The sequence below is a fragment of the Melanostigma gelatinosum genome (genome assembly GCF_949748355.1).
Source record: "Melanostigma gelatinosum genome assembly, chromosome: 2".
Lineage (NCBI taxonomy): Eukaryota > Metazoa > Chordata > Actinopteri > Perciformes > Zoarcidae > Melanostigma > Melanostigma gelatinosum.
Window position 1 is genome coordinate 32,444,565 of NC_136635.1, and position 17,500 is coordinate 32,462,064.

The 17,500-nt window shown below is 45.1% G+C and overlaps 1 protein-coding gene across 1 annotated transcript in view; it reads right to left on the reverse strand.

Moving 5' to 3' along the window:
* Positions 1 to 15,291, reverse strand: part of shank2a (SH3 and multiple ankyrin repeat domains 2a) — a 120,987-nt gene extending 105,696 nt beyond the window's left edge. The window contains exons 1-4 of the mRNA XM_079291991.1: positions 15,073 to 15,291; positions 11,615 to 11,818; positions 10,307 to 10,378; positions 7,529 to 7,637 (exon numbers count right to left, since the gene is read on the reverse strand). Of these exons, the coding sequence (XP_079148117.1) occupies positions 7,529 to 7,637; positions 10,307 to 10,378; positions 11,615 to 11,818; positions 15,073 to 15,276 (589 nt within the window). The 5' untranslated portion in view covers positions 15,277 to 15,291. The remainder of the gene's footprint in view (positions 1 to 7,528; positions 7,638 to 10,306; positions 10,379 to 11,614; positions 11,819 to 15,072) is intronic.
* Between the last annotated feature and the right edge of the window lie 2,209 nt (positions 15,292 to 17,500).

The window sequence follows — 17,500 nt, forward strand, 5'->3', positions numbered from 1 at the left end:
CTTCGTCCGGCTCATCAATTTCATAAATAAAGATGTATGTTGAGGTTCTCTCCTGCAGTCGACTCACATTAGACTTCTGACCAACACCACAGGCCACCTGAAGGAGAACCCAGACTCTTCTATGGGTGACCGAGGCTAAGTGGAGAGCAGGGCCGTCCTTTCATCAGAGGTGGTTCGATCCCCGGCTCCGCATGTCGATGTGTCCTTGAGCAAGGCACTTCACCCCAAAAGTGCTCCCGCAGTGTGCCCACGGCGTGCAGAGAGATAGATAGTCCCTCTGGATGAAAGCATCTGCTGAATGTCATTACGTAACGTAGTATAACGTAACGTAGTATAACGTAACGTAATGTAATGTAACGTAACGTAACGTAGTATAACGTAACATAACGTAATGTAACATAACGTAATGTACCGTTACGTAACGTAATGTAACGTAGTACAACGTAACGTAATGTAACGTAGTACAACGTAACGTAACGTAATGTAGTATAATGTAACATAACTTAACGTAATGTAACGTTACGTAACGTAATGTAACGTACCGTAATGTAACGTAACGTAATGTAACGTAACGTAACGTAATGTAATGTAGTGTAACGTAGCGTAACGTATTGTAGTGTAACGTAGTGTAACGTAGCGTAGCGTTACATAATCTGGCGTACCGTAATGTAACGTTGTGTAACGTTACGTAGTGTAACGTTACGTAATGTAACGTAATGTAATGTAAAGCAACGTAACGTAACGGAACGTGATGTACCGTTACGTAACATAATGTACCGTTGCGTAATGTAACGTATCGTAATGTACCGTATTGTAACGTAATGTAACGTACCGTAACGTAACGTAACGTAACGTAACGTAACGTAACGTAATGTAATGTAATGTAACGTAACGTGATGTAACGTAGTGTACCGTAACGGAACGTGATGTACCGTTACGTAACATAATGTACCGTTGCGTAATGTAACGTATCGTTATGTACCGTATTGTAACGTAATGTAACGTAGTGTAACGTAACGCAATGTAACGTAACGTAATGTAACGTAACGTAATGTAACGTAACGTAATGTAGTATAACGTAACGTAACGCTGTGTAACGTTACGTAATGTAACGTAACGTAATGTAACGTAGCGTAGTGTAACGCTACGTAATGTAACGTAACATAACGTGATGTAATGCAACGTAACATAACGTGATGTAATGTAACGTAACGTAATGTAATGTAACGTAATGTAACGTAATGTTGTGTAATGTAACGTAGTATAACGTAACGTAACGTAACGTAGTGTAGTGTAGTGTGATGTAGTGTGTTGTTGTGTAATGTAACGTAACGTAATGTAATGTGACGTAATGTAACGTAACGTAACGTAACGTAACGTAATGTAATGTAACGTAACATAGTGTAATATAGTGTAATGTTGTGTAATGTAACGTAACGTAATGTAATGTAACGGAATGTAATGTGACGTAATGTAATGTAACCTGGTGTAATGTAGTGTAATGTAACGTAATGTAACGTAACGTGGTGTAATGTAGTGTAATGTAACGTAATGTAACGTAACGTAATGTAGTGTAATGTAACGTAACGTAACGTAGTGTAATGTAACGTAATGTAACATAACGTAACGTAATGTAGTGTAATGTAACGTAATGTAATGTAACGTAATGTAACGTAACGTAACGTAACGTAACGTAGTATAACGTAACGTAATGTAACGTAGCGCAGTGTAATGTAGTGTAATGTAGTGTGATGTAACGTCACGTAATGTAACGTCACGTAATGTAATGTAACGTAACGTAATGTAATGTAATGTAACGTAATGTAATGTAATGTTTTATTCTTTGCTTCGTTGTGCCGATCGTCTTTATTCTTCTTCTCCTTGGGAAGCGTTCCCGTCAGATGGAACATCGTAGACACGGGAACTTCTCCCCAATGATTGGACGTTCTGTGCAAATGCTGCTCAACCAATATGAGCCCAATCGGCCTGATGGGCTCATAAAATACAAGGTTGTGAATGAGTCGTAACGCCGACGCTGTAAGTCTGATTTGTACAAAGCTTGGTACAGACTTTCACCTCCTTTCACTTTAGTGCTGAACTTTATGAGGCTCATTATTGGACCAAGCTTATTAAAAGTGTAATAAAGCTTCTTGACATCACATTGTGTTCTTTTGACGATGTTGACGAATGAACTTTAAGTAGGCGTGGCTCAGCACATCAACAGACCGACCTCCACCACCGTTGAATATGTCCGCAATAGAAGCTGAGATCTGTCCTCCAGGGGGAGCTAAAGATACGTTTCACAACAATGTTCAACCACGTCAGTCCGTATACGAAGTGGACGTAGTCACGGTGACGCCACCCATTGGTTTGTGGACTCGAATTTGGCGAATTTACGGTTGTCGCCATGTTTGTTTTTTTTGGCAACCAGAGGAGTCGCCCCCTGCTGGTTAGTACAGAGAATGCAGGTTCTAAGATTCTTCCGCGCTGGTTTCCGACCTGGTAAAACTATTTTGATATTTTGGTTTGGAGCTTGTGGTCAACATCAGATATGGTGTCAGTCATACAGGAAATAAAGGCATCAGCAGGAACGCATCCATCTTTCTCAACACCATGAAGATGTAATAACACTATGAAGATGTAATCACACCATGAAGATGTACTAACAGTATGAAGATGTACTAACAGTATGAAGATGTACTAACAGTATGAAGATGTAATAACACTTTGAAGATGTAATAACACTATGAAGATGCACTAACAGTATGAAGATGTAATAACACTATGAAGATGTACGAACCGTATGAAGATGTAATAACACTATGAAGATGTACTAACAGTATGTAGATGTAATAACACTATGAAGATGTAATAACACTATGAAGATGTACTAACAGTATGAAGATGTAATAACACTATGAAGATGTACGAACAGTATGAAGATGTAATAACACTATGAAGATGTAATAACACTATGAAGATGTACTAACAGTATGAAGATGTACTAACAGTATGAAGATGTAATAACACTATGAAGATGTACTGACAGTATGAAGATGTAATAACACTATGAAGATGTAATAACACTATGAAGATGTACTAACAGTATGAAGATGTAATAACACTATGAAGATGTACGAACAGTATGAAGATGTAATAACACTATGAAGATGTACTAACAGTATGTAGATGTAATAACACTATGAAGATGTACTAACAGTATGAAGATGTAATAACACTATGAAGATGTACTAACAGTATGTAGATGTAATAACACTATGAAGATGTACTAACAGTATGTAGATGTAATAACACTATGAAGATGTACGAACAGTATGAAGATGTAATAACACTATGAAGATGTACTAACAGTATGTAGATGTAATAACACTATGAAGATGTAATAACACTATGAAGATGTACTAACAGTATGAAGATGTAATAACACTATGAAGATGTACGAACACTATGAAGATGTAATAACACTATGAAGATGTAATAACACTATGAAGATGTAATAACACTATGAAGATGTACTAACACTATGAAGATGTACTAACAGTATGAAGATGTAATAACACTATGAAGATGTACTGACAGTATGAAGATGTAATAACACTATGAAGATGTACTAACAGTATGAAGATGTAATAACACTATGAAGATGTAATAACACTATGAAGATGTAATAACACTATGAAGATGTACTAACAGTATGTAGATGTAATAACACTATGAAGATGTAATGACACTATGAAGATGTAATAACACTATGAAGATCTACTAACACTATGAAGATGTACTAACAGTATGAAGATGTAATAACACTATGAAGATCTAATAACACTATGAAGATGTACTAACAGTATGAAGATGTACTAACAGTATGAAGATGTAATAACACTTGTTAGATCCTGGGATACTTCTGGCCCGATACGGGGCTACTTACTGACTCAGCTCTCTATTAAAAGATTGTCGAGCTGGTGTTCTGGCGAGGGAACTCGCCTGGCTCCGCTAACTGCCGTTACTCCCGACGTCTACCCTGCTTCCTCCGGTCTGAGCGCGCTCGGCCGAGAGACCAGTCCTGGCCCCGGGCGCTCCCACCAGTCGCGTCGGTTATGGCAGCTTCCCTCTTATGGATCCGTGCTCTTGGTAAATGCCAGGTTAGGTTTTAACGACTAGGATTACTTCTTTCTAAAACCGTAAGGGGTTGTTAAGTGGATTCGGTCTCTAGGATAATCTTTCAGAACTCAGTTGTTAGACATACAATGGATTTAACTTTTTACTGCCACGAGGAACTTTTTACTACTTGAGCAAATAAATGCACTTGAGAAATTTACTTTAAATGCAGATCAGATATTTATTGCAGGTTATATTTAGTTAGTTTGCAAGGGTTAAAGCTACAGCTCACATAAAATGTCACTACACTTGATTCGTTACGTTAATTTTCTTCTCAGGTTATACTCATTAGTTTTAGATGCCGAGAAGGCTCGGTTGGAGCTGGATGTTCAATGGTGCGATGAAAAGGTTATTTTGGAGTTGTTAGGAGCGAAGGTCCGGCCGGACCCTCAGTCCTCCTGCTCTCGCAGCGAAGTCCGTTCAACAGTCCTCAAAACTCAGTACAAAGTCTTTCTAGGGCTGCTGCGTCTTCTCCGTTGTCCAGTTGTTAAGAATCGAGCAGTGGGGAGAGGAAACCTCCGTCTTTAAATCTTATTGTCCACGAACAGCGGTCTTCTTTCCGTGAACAGAGACGAAGTCCTCAATACTTCAGTTGCAATCGTCCGTATCTCCTCATCGGCGCACTTGGACGGCGCCCGTGTCGAAATCCCAGTGTGTTGCCTGCAAATGTCTCCTTTTATCCATCATTCGGGCTTTGTCGGCCCCCCTTGTTCAATACATGATCTCATCCCCCCTCCCTCTGGAGAGGGCGTTGGGTTCTGAACATGTCCGGACAAGTCCAGGCTTCATCCTGTATTATGCCTCTATGACTCATCTCTTGCGACAGTCTTTTCCTAACCCCACCCATAACATCTGTTCCTAATTTCTGCCAACTCATCCTGACAAAACACTTCTATCGCAGCTCCGGTCACACAGAACATTAGTTAAACACTTATTACAATTGTTAAATCACTCTATGCATTAAACATTCGTTACATATTGATTAAACATTTCGTTATATAATTCGTACACTTTATCTCTTGATTACACTTTATTCTGAGTATATGCTTTGTGCTTTTATATCCTGACTCTCCCTTGAATGTGCCAGCATGTTACCGAGGCAGCTCTGTGGGCTCAATTCTTCTTGACACACTATGAAGATGTAATAACACTATGAAGATCTACTAACACGATGAAGATGTACTAACAGTATGTAGATGTAATAACACTATGAAGATGTAATAACACTATGAAGATGTAATAACACTATGAAGATGTACTAACAGTATGAAGATGTACTAACAGTATGTAGATGTAATAACACTATGAAGATGTAATAACACTATGAAGATCTACTAACACTATGAAGATGTAATAACACTATGAAGATGTACTAACAGTATGAAGATGTAATAACACGATGAAGATGTACTAACAGTATAAAGATGTAATAACACTATGAAGATGTACTAACAGTATGAAGATGTAATAACACGATGAAGATGTACTAACAGTATAAAGATGTAATAACACTATGAAGATGTACTAACAGTATGAAGATGTACGAACATTATGAAGATGTAATAACACTATGAAGATGTAATAACACTATGAAGATCTACTAACACGATGAAGATGTACTAACAGTATGTAGATGTAATAACACTATGAAGATGTACTAACACTATGAAGATCTACTAACACGATGAAGATGTACTAACAGTATGTAGATGTAATAACACTATGAAGATGTAATAACACTATGAAGATCTACTAACACGATGAAGATGTAATAACACTATGAAGATGTACTAACACTATGAAGATGTACTGACACTATGAAGATGTACTAACAGTATGTAGATGTACTAACACTATGAAGATGTACTAACAGTATGAAGATGTACTAACAGTATGTAGATGTAATAACACTATGAAGATGTAATAACACTATGAAGATCTACTAACACGATGAAGATGTAATAACACTATGAAGATGTACTAACACTATGAAGATGTACTGACACTATGAAGATGTACTAACAGTATGTAGATGTACTAACACTATGAAGATGTACTAACAGTATGAAGATGTACTAACAGTATGTAGATGTATAACACTATGAATATGTAATAGTATGAATATGTACTAACAGTATGAAGATGTACTAACAGTATGTAGATGTAATAACACTATGAATATGTAATAGTATGTTGATGTACTAACAGTATGTAGATGTAATAACACTATGAAGATGTACTAACAGTATGTAGATGTACTAACAGTATGTAGATGTACTAACACTATGAAGATGTACTAACAGTATGAAGATGTACTAACAGTATGTAGATGTAATAACACTATGAATATGTAATAGTATGAAGATGTACTAACAGTATGAAGATGTACTAACAGTATGTAGATTTAATAACACTATGAATATGTAATAGTATGAAGATGTACTAACAGTATGAAGATGTACTAACAGTATGTAGATGTAATAACACTATGAAGATGTACTAACAGTATGTAGATGTAGATGTAACATATTAAATTGGGCCGAGTGTTGAAAATATAACTTGCTGCATTTTGATGATGACTGAAAGATGACAGCAATATAAAGGAGCATGAAGAGTTATGAAAAACAAAAGCAAACGGTAAACGTATTACCCATCAGTAATAGTCAGCTAGAACACTGCCATGAGGATCGGTCTTAACAGTTTAAACTGAAATATTGCTTAACAAATAAAGCTACATATCAGCTCCCATCTTCATTATGTCTGATTATATTCATGGTATCCGAGCTGCTGGCTGATCTCAAGTCATATATTGTCACGTGTTTGGTGGTTGGTGGTTGAGGAAGTTGTCGAGGTGTTTGTTGTAAATGATTGGGGTTTGAAAGGAGACACTATTCCAAAACACCAATAATCTAAAGTCTCCAGCTAGACTGAGGGTCCGTTGGTCAAACAGTCCGTTACCCTGGAGACGGCGGAGGAGAGGCAGCAAACAGACCCACAGACACCGTGATCGAAGGTGTTACTGTTATAACGTGCAGCATTTGGTTTGTTTTTAGTGCTAACGCTTTCACTGTTTATGTTTTTACAACGTAAAGGACATTTGTATAACAAACAATAAATAAATGTATTATGAATAATAATATTATTATTATTATTACATCGTTCATTATTACGCAGAATTACGGCGATATCTTTTATGACATCAGTTCGACCGCACAGATGTTGGGCTGTGAAAGTCTTCATGAGGGCGGATGACTGATCGACAGCATCCTCGCGCTTCCATGCAGTTCTCTCTGTCGGGCCTCATGTGTGTCTCAGGCTTTGTGTGTTTGTACTCAGAGTTCTGCCTCACCACCAGTGTCACCGTCATGGTAGTTGGGATCGAAGCCTCTCTCCAACAGCTTCAGCACTTTGTCCACCTGACTGTGCTGGATGAGGTCCATGAACTTCCTCAGATTGGCCTGCGCAACCGGAGAAGAGAAGAAGAGTCATTACAGTGGGAAGAAAGAACAAACGGCGGTGGGTGTGAGAGAGAAAACAGCAGGTTCAGAGCTGCAGGAGGACTGAAATAGAAGTGGAGATAGAGGAAGGTGTCCAGGGTCAAACACAACTGAGCGTGAAAAGGGGAAGCGTTTAGGACGACGGTGTGACAGCGAGGGAGGTTCGCTGCTGAAGATGGAATGTGAAAGCAGGACGCACAGGAAGGGGAGATGACAGGATGGAGATTGTGGCCATTGTGGGGAGCGGAGTGGCTTCTCCTCGCTGCTCTGTTCCTGTCTGCTTTCTTTCCAGGCCGCATGATGAAAATAGATAAGAGAGCAGCTCCCCGAAGGAGAGCAGAAGATGAGCAGTGAAGAGAGAGATAGCACAGGAGGAAAGAAAGACAATGGGTAGCAAAATAACAGAACAGACTGAGGAGAGGAGGCAGAAGAATAAGTGAGGAGGAGAAAGCGGGACGTCCTCATCACATCACGCTGCCCCAGATATCTGAATCCAAGTGTTTCAGCAAATACACAGGCGCAGAGATTCACTTCTTATTCTCATCCTTGATTCCCCACCATGCACAGCGGCACTGCACTCATTCAGGACACTTCATCACAGCTCCCTCTTCTTGTAGAAACGGAGATATTATCTAAAATGGATCCGACTTCATGACGAATCCCGATCCTTCAGACCAGTTTGAGGTGCTCGGAGGACCACGTTGTTAAACGGGTTCCAGACTTCTGAATCTCAGAGCCAGACTTTGTCCGTCGCTGATAAACTCCGGACGAAACAACAGCCATCACGTCAGACCGACGCAACATTCAGATACAGAACTACACAGCTGCACATTGTAACAGCTGCTGTTCCCACGCAAAAGCAAAGAAAAACATCGGATCTGGAATTTTAAAGCCCAACGCATCAAAAATCCCTGAATCGGGAATCTGCTCATAAATTCATGGCTAGAAGTCTTTTAGAGTTATCAAAACCGACATTATTATTAAAATGCACTAGCTTCATGTTGAATGATGTCATTAGTTTGTTACGTACTAATTTAATGGCTAAATTATCTGCTTTAGGGCGGGGCTACACGGTGATTGACAGGTCTCTACGTCACTCCTCCTCAGTCCAGATATGGTCACTTCCTGTTCACTGGTTGCAAAAAACAAAGATGGCGACGGCCAAAACGTCAAAATTGAGGCTTCAAAACGTCCACAAACCAACGAGTGATGTCACGATGAGTACGTTCACTTCTTTTATAGTCTGTGAGGATATCGAGCGAGCGTTGTTGAAAGTTACATCGTGTAATAATGGGAGGGGTCAAACAAACACAGGACTTTCACCAAGGAAACCTCCGTTACGCTTGTTGTGTAACGTTACGTAAGAAAGTCCACTGAGGACGCTTGTTGTTTCCTTATGCTGGTGAACTTATTACATTACGGTGTAGACTGCAGGCCTGGTGAATCAGACTCCGGAGTGGCGTCCTCGCTCTCGGTCTGTCTCTCCCTCTTGGCTAAAAGCAGGTTGTGAGGCTGGCGACGGATTGGCTGGCTCAGTGAGAGCTTCAGCCAACCACAGAGCACCAGCCTGCACGGCAAACCGCTTCCAGCTCCAAAAGAAGATGGGTCGGGCCAAGAAATGAGGGAGAACGGACTCAGCGTTTCATTTAAATGTTTATCGTGGAAGATCCGCATTTTCTGGCTCGTAACGTTTTGTAAAGGTGTGAGTTATCATCTGTTCATTCTCCTTCCTCTTCCTCTCTTCAGGATCAGAGCAGCTGTCAGACGGTTTCCTAGTGTGCCGGTAACAAGAGAGCTGCCAGAGACGCTTACGCTTTGGCTGCTCTGCAGGACTACAGTAGGTCCGGGACGGCAGCCCAGAGCAAGCCTCACACAACGAGCAAGAGGCGAAAACGCTCCAGTTTACTGGAGAGTTTTACTTCAATGCATGTGTGAGGAACAAGAGCTGAGCGGGAGCGGCCGGCTGAAAACAGAGGCGCACATTCTGTCAGATCATGAGAGAGCAACAGAAACGCTCAAAATGATCCCGAACTGACAGGTAGACAAACACCCTGACAGTGAAGCTGCTAAACAAACAATGCAATCTCTGAGTTTTATCTAATTTTGGCAATATTTTTTGGTGTGAAGCAGTCTTTGGTGTTTTCACGCAGCACTTCCCGGAGTCCGGCCGCCATGGCGGTCAGACTGAGGTGGGCGGCGCTGTGACATCTTGTTCTTGTCTGTTCGACTCTTCATCTCTCTCGTTTGCCTCCGAGCTGGAAATGTTTCCCGCTATTTCAAAACAGAGTGGATTCGATAGCTGACCGGCGACCGCCCAGGGAGTCAGCTGCCGTTCTGAACGTCTTCATTTGCTGTTCAGATTATTTTGAACAGGTTTTTCCTCTATATTCTCACATCCATGCAATATAACCAGAAAATCACTGTGCACACAGGAGATGATGCACGCTATTTGTTTGAGTTGGAATAAACGTGTTGATTTTGCATGATTTGCATAAACACGTTCGCTCCCAGCCAACGCTCGCACTTTCATCATCTGCGGTTTGTTAGAGCCCCAAACACTGAACACAGACATGGCTGACATGTCGACTTATTGTTGGGCATTTTTCTCTTCTAAACGGCCAAACTCGTACCTTTGTGTGGAGTTTGGCGATCTGTTTCTCGTCCACATCGGGCTGCCTGTAGACTCTGCTCTTGTAGCGGAACTGTTGAGTGGAAAATACTAATTATTAGAAAAAGATGATAAAAGATGATAACCTTTCCTTCTCAGTCATGAGTTTCTACTTTACACCTCTGGGTGCATCTCCGGCAGGCGATCAAGACCTGTCCTCTTTATTAATGGCACATTTTATTACTTTCACGGTGTTTTGTTTTTGTCAGTATTTTAAATTGAAGGTGGATTATTTCACTTCGATGTCTCCTGGCTGGGCGACAGAAAGAATAACATTTGAATATCCTGTCAATGTTCTCATCCAATCACATCGGAGAAAGGAACTTCTCTCCAAGCATACAGTTCTTTGGGAGATCAGCCAATTTACCAAAGTGGGAATAACAGAGTTATCTGTGAGTTTAAGCTTAAAGCTGCTACGAGGAACTTTCATCTTGTGTTGGTTCTGTTGGTCCATGTGGACTAAAGCTGGAGTGTTTCTGAGCACCAGACCCTTTAGAAAACCTCTCATGTTACTGCAGCAGGGTCTGACAGTCTGCTCCTCTCAGTCCTGGTTCTGGTTCCCTCTGGGTCTGTCCACGGTGGACCGGTCTCTGCTGGAGGATCTGGGTCTGTCCACGGTAGACCGGTCTCTGCTGGAGGATCTGGGTCTGTCCACGGTGGACCGGTCTCTGCTGGAGGATCTGGGTCTGTCCACGGTGGACCGGTCTCTGCTGGAGGATCTGGGTCTGTCCACGGTGGACCGGTCTCTGCTGGAGGATCTGGGTCTGTCCACGGTGGACCGGTCTCTGCTGGAGTCTGAGCTGAAGGAGGTTCTGGTGAACCTGCATGAGTTCATCTGGTTTCACCAGAATCCGACCCGGTGGCTCCGATGACGAGCATCAAGAACAACTCTATAGAAACAGACCATCTGATAGAGGATCAGGACTACACTGAGACTGGTTCAGATAGAGGATCAGGACTACACTGAGACTGGTTCAGATAGAGGATCAGGACTACACTGAGACTGGTTCAGATAGAGGATCAGGACTACACTGAGACTGGTTCAGGACCAGTTAAAAGTTCCTCACAGTAATTTCAGGGAATATTTTGACTGAACTTACATCAGAATATAAATTGATAAACTGATACAAAAACATTGCTTGATCATTCTGGCCCAGTCCTCGTGTGGATTGACATATTACTCCTCCTACTTTGGTTTATGGAGCAACCAACATTAAATGGTCAATACATCAGACACTTGGAGTCATGAATTCACTGGCCAACAGTTTACCTCCAAAGACGGGACGCCCTTGCTGATTGGCTGGGGGAACTCTCCAAAGATGAGCTCTTCGTCCAGGAACTTGCCGTCCCTCCCGTCGCTGGCTGGCTGGAAAAGCCCGTAGTTGAGCACGTCTTTCAGGCTCTGATTAAGCGTACGCAAGATCCGTTGCTTGGCAACCCAAACCGTCGCGTCCGGGCTGAACCGCATGCATTTCTGTTTGGGTGAAGAGAGGAGGGGAAGGATGGAGAAGTAGACGTGATGAATGGAGTGTTTTCTGACAGTCAGGACAATCAACACAAATTAGATATTCATCTTAGAAAGCAACGTGAGACACTCGTGACCTGGACTTCCAACTTCTGATTGACGGATGCAAAGAAGAGACAGCGAATGTCTCCCGAATTAAAATAGTTCAGTCGCATCCAGATCAGTACTTTAATAACACAAACCCTTCGCAGCTCCTCCAAACAAACCGCGCAGCGATGACGCCAAGCTTTGTATTGTTATTGTGACTGAGCTGCATGAGGATGTAATCGACACGACCCCTTTTGCCACCCGGTCTTTTCCCAGCACCGGCTTCCCCGGAGTGAAAAAAAACACACAATGCTGGATTTCTGGCCCGGTCCGAATCAGAGGGGGTTACGGGCGCTGTGCCGCGGCATTCGGGGAAGCGTCTGTGAGTGTTTAGAGTTGGATGTGCTGCTCAGCCGGCGATAGCAGCCCTGCGTCTGTGATAACGGCTGAAGGGATGAGCAGCCTGTGAACTCTGCTTACCCATAATCCTCTCGCCTGGCGAGGAGCGAGCGGAGAGGAGGGGAGGAGGAGAGGAGGGGAGGAGGGGAGGAGGGGAGGAGGGGAAGGAAGGGAAGGAAAAGATGAAGGGTCGAAGGTATACAGAAACAGATGTCTGGCACCTGGCAGGGCTGTTTGGACTGATATGGCCTTCTTACATTCTGCTGCTTTATTACAGTGGCACATCTCCATCAGCTCCTCAACATCAGCTAAAACAATAAGGAGGAAGTTTTCCAGGGAACTGGAACTGTCATCACGGAAAGAGTATGTTTTGTTTTCTGTCACAAAATAAAAGCATATGCGGCACAACTAGTGACAAAATAAGAGCTCAATAGTAAAAGCAGTCTCCTGGCTGAATTACTGTGCCGTCATCTTCATCGGTAAAACTCGTCAACGCTACAGTAAGATTAGATTATCCTTTATTAGACCCACAGCGGGGACATTTTTGCAGTATTGCAGCAGAAAAAGGGAATGGTGCAAAAACAAGAGGCATCAGTAAAATACACATATAAGTATAATCACCAAACCGGAAAGGTACAATGAATAAGTACATCTTAAAACGAACAAAACTACAAGAGATCGTGGGAGTGAATGGCTGATTCAGGGTTTGCTGGGCCTCATTGACCCGTTTACAGTATGATGGTGTCACAGCTTTAGCTGGAGGCGAAGCAAAGGACCAGCTAGCGGCTGCTTAGCTTGCTAGCTAATTCACTGGTTACAGAAAATGATCCGAACAAAGTTGTCACTTGAATGAATGTGTTTTCCTACGCTGGGACAACAGTATGTGGATGAAGCATTACGTCCTGAAACTTAACTCATTTAGCGACTGGCTAGTTAGCCAGCGAGCTACCTACACGCACACACACACACACACACACAGCTATTTTCTGCTGCCGTCGGACTTGATGACGGTTGCACATTTCTCAACTGGCCGCTGATGACCATGGGAACCAGACACAGAAATAGCTTTCTCAAACCCTGACAGCACGTCTGCCATTGTGTCCAATATTTGAATGGTGACCAAAGTGAGCTCTGAAAAGATGGCTTCTCCATCTGGACGGATGAGCTGCGTCCTGACATCGAACCAGACGGAAGACGACGAAATAAAGTGAGGAAAAAAACACATTTTTTGAGGAAAACATTTTGAAGATTGTTGAAGAAACGAAGACACATAAAAGCAAAAGAGGAACCGTCACCACTTGCTACACACAGACGGACCGTCCGGATCGGGGATCGAGCCCCGGCCCCTCTTGCTGTGAGGTGACAGCGCTAGCCACAGCCCACAGTAACGTGTGTGTTTGAGTAAATATAAAACTAATCAGACAGAACTTCTTCGTTAGTGAGCTTTAAGTGTTGGTGTGTTTAACATTGTACGGAGTCATAATAGCTGCTCCCCTCTGCCTCCAGTCTTAATGCTAAGCTACGCTAATCACCTCCTGGCTCTAGCTCAGTATTTAACATGCAGCCGTGAGAGTGGTATCTATCTTCTCATCTAACTCACGTGACGTAAATAAATAAAGGTATTTCCCATAAATATTCAGTTAAATATACATAGATACTTTTGCTGAACATCGTATATAAAATGAGGTCATGAGGTGTAAGTTGTGAATTATTTTAAATATGTCAGATGTTCAGACTGCATAAGCCTCTTGTTGTACCATAAAGTTTACATCAATGTTGACCATGTTGGTCAGGCGTTGGTCACATGTTGGTCAGGCGTTGGTCACGCGTTGGTCAGGTGTTGGTCACATGTTGGTCAGGCGTTGGTCACATGTTGGTCAGGCGTTGGTCAGGTGTTGGTCACGCGTTGGTCACGCGTTGGTCAGGTGTTGGTCACATGTTGGTCAGGCGTTGGTCAGGTGTTGGTCACATGTTGGTCAGGCGTTGGTCAGGTGTTGGTCACGCGTTGGTCACGCGTTGGTCAGGTGTTGGTCACATGTTGGTCAGGCGTTGGTCACATGTTGGTCAGAGCTCCCTCAAGTCCGGAAACGAGGAGAGAGATGTTTCAGAGCTCATGAATATGCATGCTCTGTCATCGGCTTAAGAGGTAACGTCCGTTATTGAAACATGAGAGGAAGTGATGAAGACGAGTTACAAGATAAAAGGAAGGTTATCATGATACCACAGTAAACCTTGAGCCTCCTTATGAGTACCTTATGAGTACCTTTAAGACTTAATATATCTCTAGCGTTTTACATCTTTCTTGCATCTTTTCTGCCAGATTGCACGATGTTTCCATCTGTCTCGCTGTGTGTTTCTTCTCTGATCTAATAAAGTCTGCTGCTTTTAGACTCAGTAGTGCGACGACCCTCTCACTCTACATGTAGGGCAGAAATGAGACCCTTTCTCCAGCTGCAAGCGAGATGGAGTGAGATGTTGGTGACTGTGAAGACCTTTAACATCTGGAAACAGCACCCAGAGGGCCCTGCAGTGTGAGTGCAGCTCTGATGCATCAAAGACATCGTGTTCTGCTCCACTTTACTGCCAGCCAGCTTCCAAAAAGGCTCTCAGGCCGTGAATAAGGTGTCAAACACACGTCATTAATTCTGCGGTGGATCCCAAGAAGACGTCTGGACGATCAATACTCACACGTCAACACTGAAAAAACAATTCTAGCTCATATTTCACATTGACTCCCACACGTTAATGTGAGCGTCCTCCACACGCGTGTCCCTCACCGTCTGCTGCAGGTCGGGGACGAGGACGCGGATGACCAGCGAGTTGATGTGGATGTCGTCCATGCGGCTCGGCGGCGGCTCGGCGGCGGCCCTTATGCTCTGGTAAATGGTCTCTTCGCAGGAGCTGTCGGAGGCACAGTCGTCGGAGTAGTCGGAAAAGCTCTGGGCCATCTCATCCTCGCTGGAGGTGGGGCTCCGGGGCATAGCCTGCAGGCCCGGCGGATTCAGCTGGGGACAGACAGGGACGGGGGGCAAAGGTCAGATACACTCAAAACTGTTGATTAGAAAACATCAGGCTTTAGAGAGACACCCAAAGATGGTGTTGTTGGTTTATCCTCATCTGCTTCAGGGAGGACTTAATGTGCTCGAGGTTAAAACACTGCCCCTCCAAAGCTACAATGGTTGGCGGCCCAGATGACTGCCTGAGGCGTCAACATGATTTATGGAAGATGAAGAGAAATCTCATCCGTCACTGCTGGTGGCCAATGACAGAACCAAGACATTTAAAATAAGCTGAATATCTAACACACGTTTCCTCATTAGAGGTTTGAATATCATTCATACATCTGGGAGTGAAATGGAGAATAACTGCTCAGTTTCATGTCGTTGTCCTCACAGACGACAGGCGAGAGGCGAGAGGTGAGAGGTGACAGGTGAGAGGTGAGAGGTGACAGGTGACAGGTGAGAGGCGAGAGGTGAGAGGTGACAGGTGACAGGTGACAGGCGAGAGGCGACAGGTGACAGGTGAGAGGCGACAGGCGAGAGGCGAGAGGCGAGAGGCGAGAGGCGAGAGGCGACAGGTGAGAGGTGAGAGGTGAGAGGCGAGAGGCGAGAGGCGAGAGGTGAGAGGTGACAGGTGAGAGGTGAGAGGTGAGAGGTGAGAGGTGACAGGTGAGAGGCGAGAGGTGAGAGGTGACAGGTGAGAGGTGACAGGTGAGAGGTGAGAGGCGAGAGGCGAGAGGCGAGAGGCGAGAGGTGACAGGTGAGAGGTGAGAGGTGAGAGGTGAGAGGCGAGAGGTGACAGGTGAGAGGTGAGAGGCGAGAGGCGAGAGGCGACAGGCGAGAGGTGAGAGGTGAGAGGTGAGAGTCGAGAGGCGAGAGGCGAGAGGCGAGAGGCGACAGGTGAGAGGTGAGAGGCGAGAGGCGACAGGTGAGAGGCGAGAGGCGAGAGGCGAGAGGCGACAGGTGAGAGGTGAGAGGTGAGAGGCGAGAGGCGAGAGGCGAGAGGCGACAGGTGAGAGGTGAGAGGCGAGAGGCGAGAGGCGAGAGGTGACAGGTGAGAGGCGACAGGTGAGAGGCGAGAGGCGAGAGGCGACAGGCGAGAGGTGACAGGTGACAGGTGACAGGTGAGAGGTGAGAGGTGAGAGGCGAGAGGCGAGAGGCGAGAGGCGAGAGGCGACAGGCGAGAGGTGACAGGTGAGAGGTGACAGGTGACAGGTGACAGGTGAGAGGTGAGAGGTGAGAGGCGAGAGGCGAGAGGCGAGAGGCGAGAGGCGACAGGCGAGAGGCGACAGGCGAGAGGTGACAGGTGACAGGTGACAGGTGAGAGGTGAGAGGTGAGAGGCGAGAGGCGAGAGGCGAGAGGCGAGAGGCGACAGGTGAGAGGCGACAGGTGAGAGGTGAGAGGCGAGAGGCGAGAGGCGAGAGGCGAGAGGTGACAGGTGAGAGGCGACAGGTGAGAGGCGAGAGGCGAGAGGCGACAGGCGAGAGGTGACAGGTGACAGGTGACAGGTGAGAGGTGAGAGGTGAGAGGCGAGAGGCGAGAGGCGAGAGGCGACAGGTGAGAGGTGAGAGGCGAGAGGCGAGAGGCGAGAGGCGAGAGGCGACAGGTGAGAGGTGAGAGGCGAGAGGCGAGAGGCGAGAGGCGACAGGTGAGAGGTGAGAGGCGAGAGGCGAGAGGTGAGAGGCGAGAGGTGACAGGTGAGAGGCGACAGGTGAGAGGCGACAGGCGAGAGGTGACAGGTGACAGGTGAGAGGCGAGAGGCGAGAGGTGACAGGTGAGAGGCGACAGGTGAGAGGCGAGAGGCGAGAGGCGACAGGCGAGAGGTGACAGGCGAGAGGCGACAGGTGAGAGGCGAGAGGCGAGAGGCGACAGGCGAGAGGCGAGAGGTGACAGGTGAGAGGTGAGAGGCGAGAGGCGACAGGTGAGAGGTGAGAGGCGAGAGGCGAGAGGTGACAGGTGAGAGGTGAGAGGTGAGAGGCGAGAGGCGACAGGTGAGAGGTGAGAGGCGACAGGTGAGAGGTGAGAGGCGAGAGGCGAGAGGCGAGAGGTGAGAGGTGACAGGTGAGAGGTGAGAGGCGAGAGGCGAGAGGCGAGAGGTGAGAGGTGAGAGGCGACAGGTGAGAGGTGAGAGGCGAGAGGCGAGAGGCGAGAGGTGAGAGGTGACAGGTGAGAGGTGAGAGGCGAGAGGCGAGAGGCGAGAGGCGA